At 51.4% G+C, this 6,305-nt stretch overlaps 1 protein-coding gene across 1 annotated transcript in view; it reads right to left on the bottom strand.

Moving 5' to 3' along the window:
* The window catches only part of LOC104389737 (thyrotropin-releasing hormone receptor-like), a gene marked incomplete at its 5' end in the record, with an annotated part of 7,776 nt that extends 1,471 nt beyond the window's left edge, over positions 1 to 6,305 (bottom strand). The window contains one exon of the mRNA XM_009998776.1: positions 5,817 to 6,305. Within this exon, the coding sequence (XP_009997078.1) occupies positions 5,817 to 6,305 (489 nt within the window). The remainder of the gene's footprint in view (positions 1 to 5,816) is intronic.

Raw genomic sequence — 6,305 nt, 5'->3', positions numbered from 1 at the left:
TTCCCTACAAGAAAGGGACTATTATCAAGCTGAGGCCAAAATAGAAGTGGCTTGCTGTGTGTGGTTTAATGGGAATGTGAGGACACTTCCCAGAATAAGATTGTGCAGTGATAGAGTGAGTGCTGAGCCCGTTGCTAAGACTGCAGCATGTTTGTTGTCTTTTGGGAAAGATACCAAGGATTGCAGATATGTCAGTAAAGAGTGGCTTCAGAGCTTTTCAATGCTTTGTATGAGGCTGGATCCAGAAAAGCAAGAGCCATCTCACAAGCTTTTGGTTTCCAGCCACCCTGTCTAGCATGCAACTGTCAGGTGGATAATCTAGTTTATAGAAATATCCCGAGGAATTGCATTTCCTATATCTCTAGATATCTTTATACCAAATAGACACTGGCAGCATCCAACCAACCTGCTGCCTTCTGTGGACCCACCTCTCAGGTTGGAAAGGGAGAGTTGCTTTTACCATGTTTTTAACACACACGAGATTTATTTCCCAACAACCTGAAGGAAGTTGTTCTGGACAAAACTGTGCTAACAGCTGAACCCTGCAGAAAAAATGCAACCAGCTCCACAGCTTAAGTGATCCTAAGTACAATTTCAGCCAGAAATTAATTATCCTCTAACAACCAGTTTATTTAGCCTGATGCTTTTGGGAGATGAGGACAGGCTCTGAGCTGTGTCCGTCCCATGCAGAGACATAACAGGTCCTGGTCCTGCCTGGAAAAGGGCCCTTGTTAAAGGGCTGTCTCTGGGGTCAGGCAGCCTTTCCATCACCTTCAACAGCCTTAGGCAGCAGGATTGCCGCAAAATATGTCCTGGGAAAGTGCAATACCAGACCTCTGCAAGTCCTCTCTGAGGCCCAGGCACTGCTCACTCAGCACAGAGATTGTCTCAGCTCCTGAGACACGAAGTTACCTGCCACAGGGCTGGGGAAAATAAATCCCTGAACTTATAAACACTTAGCTCTGCTCTCTGGCAGGTGATGCTTCCTCTATGGCCAAAATGTCTCCTTTAAAGCTCTCACATTAATACTGCCTGTGTGCTGTCTCCTGAGACTGAAACATCTTTGGCTTTTCAACTGTTGTAACTCTGCCTTGTTTTACTGTTCAGGAACCTACAACGGTTACGAGCAGTGATCTGAACTCTGCACCCGAGCAAAAACACCAGGGAAAGTAACCTAATAAGGCTGAGAAGTAAGCTCATTCTGGTCCTTTCTGAGACCAAAAGAAATGTAGTATGGAAAAGAACCAGTGATTTATCTGCTTTTTAGCCATGACTGCCCTTGCTTTTTGGTTGGTTGTTATGGAAATGCCAGCAGTGCCAGTGAATACTTGCCCAGCTCTTGCCCAAGCAAGCTCCCAGCACCTCCCCCTGGACCACAGAAGACCACCCCATAGTGCTGGCATCCAAAGGGCTACACATCCTACAGCTCTGTGAAGAAGCTGTCTTTGTCCTGGGAGGGGAAATGGGCTGGAAACAGCACCACGAGGATTTATTACGTCCACCTCACTAAGTGCCTGCTGTGCTCCCTGAGGACACTGCATCCCAACCACAGGCTGGGCTGGGCAGCCCTGCCCTGAGCTTGCTGCAAGATTGAAATTTGCCTTTTGAAGCCAACCATCCACACAGACTGTGTCTCCAGGGTGAGGCCGGGAAAGTTGTGTCAACACAGGATGCCTTCTCTGGATAAAACTTAACAGTCTATCCCAAACTTACTCCCATATACCCATCCTGGGCAAAGAAATCTCCAGCATCCCCTGCATGCAGGGCTGCAACCTGTCTCTGTGCCTTTCCTCACTCTACGTTGTTGAGGCAAGTGCCTATAGCACTTGTGAGGTGCTCTGAACTTCCTTCTGGTGCTCATGTGAAAAATTAACCCAATCAGCACTGGGGAGAGACTGGGATATTTATCTCTCTAGAGTAGTCCTGATTTATGGTCCCCCCCAAAAAGGCTGCACTCAAAAAAGCCAGAGCTTTGCTGTAACCCCAAAGCACCGTCAGGGAAGATCCAGCTCAGGGACATTTTTTTCAGCCATCACCATCCCGAGCTGCACCTTTTCCTGTGGATCCCACTCCCTCTAGTGGTCCCTCTCCGGCAGCTGAAATACGTGCTCGGAGGTGGCTTGTGTTTCTGCCTGTGGTGTTCTCTTTATAGGTGATAAATACAGCAAAACCTCATGCCTTGTGTTGTCCTGCTCGGGATGTAAGTGTTTCAGAGGCATCAAAGAGGGAACAGGAGCATCTTCGTGCTCTGGAAAGCAAGAAGTGTAACGCTGGGGCTGCGTAGGAGCACACAGGGAGAAATTCATTTCCAGACTCTGAATCTCTACAACAGAACATCCTCAGCCATCCAGGGTCCTTAGAGTCAAGGGAGAAAAATGGGCACCTCTGGGGTAGCCCCCTTATGCATCTCCCAGGAGACTCTGGGCACAGGGCCTGGAAGAGTCAGTTCCCCTCTGGGTGTAAAGAGAGGCCAGAGGAAGAGCACCAATGTGGGTGTCAGAGGGGACCTGAGGGTCAGAGGGACCACCTAAGCCACATACACCCAGTACCCACCATCCCACCCTGCTCTGCTCTCCTGGCTGACCAATATGCCAAAGCCAAAACCACCCTCATACCACTGCTCTGTGATTGGAATCTGGCTTGTGAAGCTCTTGCTGCACTTGTGAAGCCTGTCAGACAGCAACACGACTGCTGTTTTGGACCGAACTTGCAAGTGTGATTTCTAACGGTGTCTTTAGTCTACATGGCTACTGAATTTCAAAGCAGCTGTCCCCTCACTTCAATTTTCCCCAAAGGAAGCACATGCATCACTTTCACAGCCTCCATCCCCCTGGCAGATAGGACATCACCAGCATTTGTTATTAGAGCATTTCCCATTCTGTCCTCACTTCTGATGCTCAGGACAAGACCTTTTACCAAGGGTCCCCATGGAAATTCCTGGTAACATTTCCAACTTAAATGATTCTGTGATTTTCAAGAGCTGTCATCACTCCCCAGGAGAGGATAAGAGGTCCATGGCATTACCTGTCAGGCTGCCCTTTCCTTTCCACCTGGCCATGGGTGATTAATGGGCAAGGAAACCTCCTTAGGAGCTCCTCAGCCAACATCAGCTATTGCAAAGCAGTGTCCAGTGGTCCAAGTTGAGATCCATTTGTGTTTCATCTTTCTGCAAGATTCCTCTGGCTTTCAGGGTGGTGATGCCATGGCTATCAGAAAATCAGACTGGAAACTTTTCTTCTGGTGAAGACAGCACAGGACACTGGTGTCCAGGCTCCCTGTTAGAGCTTGTACCTGCCCCTTGCACAGGGGGTTTTTGCCATTGCTTACCTTGGAGGTGAACATCACCTGGAGAAGATCACTCAAGTCCCACCTTTGCTAAATCCTAGCTGATGAAGTGACCTGTGGATCAGGGCCCTGGGGGTGCTGTGGGGGCCATAGCCCCCCTGGCCACTGCCCTGCCCCTTCACATGGACACGTGTGTCTCTGCATCCATCACCCACATGTCCCACTGTGGGGCCCCAGTAGCCACAGGAATGTTCTCCTCTCCACTCTCTTTTAAACCCCTTCTCCTCTCCATCATCTCCATCTGGCAGCTCTGCTGGCACACACAGAACAAACCACCTTCTTTCTCACATTAAAATCCCTTTCTTAATGATCTGCCCATTCCCCAGAACTCAGCCCAGGTTTCCCCTCTGCTCTGCCCCCACCATCCCTCTGGAGTTCTGCACACAGCATCTCCCTGAAAATATCCTTCCTGTGGCCCTGGCTGCCCTTGCAAATTCCAGGCAGACTCCAGTGCTGACCCCTTAGGCTCTCCAGAGGCCTCTTTCCTCCTTGGATGGTTGGGTTGGTGGTTTTTCCCACATAACTAGATGCAAAATCAGTACTTGCTGTGGCTTCAGCTCCTCAGTCTGTTGCACTGCCAGCAAAATCCTCTGGCTGGATTTCAAGCAGAGCTCAGGTGGGTGCTCTGACAGGAGCAGGATTTGCTGTGCTCCAAGCACTCCTGTTCATGCTGCCCAAACTCTTGTCAGAAGAGCTGTGTGATTTTTACTTGGCATCAGTGCACAGATAACTTATTTCTGCACCGAGCATCCAGCAAATCCCCTCAGCCATTAATCAAATGGTTTAAGCTGGATCCTGGTTTTGCTCCCTCTGTTTTTATGCACATTCAGATACAGTTCCCTATGATTATATACAAAAGGAAGCAATCATGTCCTGCGTCATACCCAACCTGTGAAAGCTGTTTATGGAAAACCCTGGGTTGCAGCCACCTCTGGGGCACAGCACTGGGTCCATCACCAGCCCCCCCTGTCAGCCCACAGGCCAGCAGGGGCACAGCTGGGGTTTCATCCTCCAGCTGTCTCTTACACAGCTCACTTTAAGGAGCTGCTGGTGTGAAATCAGAGGGAAGCACTCAACAAACCATACCTGGAAGCCCTGGGAAACTGCTTTACAGTTTACAAACTCAGTGCCTTTGCTCCTAAGGACGCTGCTCTCCTTAATGATGCTCAGAGATTTCAGAAGGTAACGACAAGCTCAAAGAAACTTGCAGTGTAACAGAAAAGAGAACAAGTTGTTTCCAGGAGCTGGAGAGCCTGTCATCCAGCTGCATCAGGATTAATGGCCTCAGCCACTCATCCTAATGATGCTGAAGTACAGTGTGTATGGCAGGGCCACTCCACGGCACCACGGGGGGAGCAGCACAGCTCTGGAAGGAAAGCTCCACTGACCTGCACCTTCGGGTACTGCCTTGTGGTATCTGGAGACCTCCCTGCCCAACACCCTGCCCGAGGCTCAGGCAGCAGCCAGAGACCCTGGGAGAGCAGGCAAAGGGCTTTTGCAGGAGTCAGGACTTGCTTTCGACCTTTCTGTGCTGGAGCAAAAAGGGAGAAAAAGCTGAACTGGAAAGACTTAAAAGTTCATAAAGAAATGTGTCCTCAGGGTTGTTTCTTTCCCCTCTGCCACTGAATCGTCTCTCCTGGGGAACAGAAGTTCCTGTGCAAGTCAGGCAGTGAGAAACTAAGTTGGAATAACAAGGACTTAAAGACAGGCTGAAGCTTTTCAGGCTGTTTAGATATCAGGTCCTGCTCATTGAAAACCATGACAGAAGTGGTGACTTTAGGAACTTGAGCCAGACTCCCAGATTCAGCCCTTCCCTTTAAAACAGCCCATCTCTCTGCCTCTGCAGAGTTTGAAACTGAATTGGGATGGTCTCCTGCAAATGGCCAGGGGGCAGACATGAGTGTCCCATGCCCAGATGCTGACCTGTCCAAGGAGATGGGGCAAGAGATTGTCTATGTGGACAGAGAAAGAAAAGGTATGGGGGCAGAGGCAGAAGGTGGGAGAAGGAGAGGGGGAGCAACCAGGCAGCTGAATCACAGTCGCTGAGAGGCAAACACACCACCTTGACACCGAGGGTGTCCTCTCCCTTTGCTCTTCTAAACCTGGGGTCACCTGCCCAGGACTGTCTAGGAGACAAGTCCTGCTGGCACAACGTGTCCCAGCACTCCCCTCCTCGGGGAGGCAATCAATAAATAATTAATTATCCAGCAACCACCCCTGCAGGCCCTGCTGGAGCCCTGTCCTGCTCTGCTGACCTCAGCCGAAGCAGGGAGAGCCCCTCTGTGCTGCCAGACCCCAGCTGGGCTTGCAGGAGGCTTCTGTGCAGCAAAACAACCCTCTCCACTCCCTCCACAAAGGGAAGCAAAACACTGGGCCACCCTGGCACCCCCTGCCAGAACACCCCTCCAAGCACTGAGCCCGTCAGCCCGGCCTGCAGCCCAATGTGCCCCAGCCCAATGGGGAGCCCCTACCTGCTTTCGGGAGCTCAGGGCTCCCTTGTTGCCCCGGCAGGAGAACTTGAGGGAGCCACCCTGGTGCACGGAGCCCAGGCAGGAGTGCTGGGGGGTGGCAGGCAAGGGGCTCAAGAAGAGGATGCGGGCAATGAGGCTGTAGAGGACAGTTGCCAGCCCCAGCGGGATGACGTAGAAGATGGCAAAATCCAAGAAGTAAATGGGCATGTAAAGGCTTCTGGAGACCCGGTAGCCGCAGGTGACCTGTGCCCCGTCTGAGAAGGTGACTTGGGTGGTGTCCACGAGGAAGAACCACATGAGGCAATAGAGGGAGGTGAAGATCCAGAGCGAGGAGATGATGCGCTTGGCGCGGGACACGGTGCAGAGGAGCTGTGCCTTGATGGCGTGGCAGATGGCGATGTACCGCTCCACCGTGAAGGCAGCGATGGACCAGGCGGAGGTGTTGATGCCCAGGTACTGCAGGTAGGTGATGCAGAGGCAGCCGGCGTA

The sequence above is a fragment of the Chaetura pelagica genome, unplaced genomic scaffold (genome assembly GCF_000747805.2).
Source record: "Chaetura pelagica isolate M959 unplaced genomic scaffold, ChaPel_1.0 scaffold275, whole genome shotgun sequence".
Classification (NCBI taxonomy): domain Eukaryota; kingdom Metazoa; phylum Chordata; class Aves; order Apodiformes; family Apodidae; genus Chaetura; species Chaetura pelagica.
The sequence above is the reverse complement of the archived record's forward strand: the minus strand, read 5'-3'. Positions and strand labels throughout refer to the sequence as shown.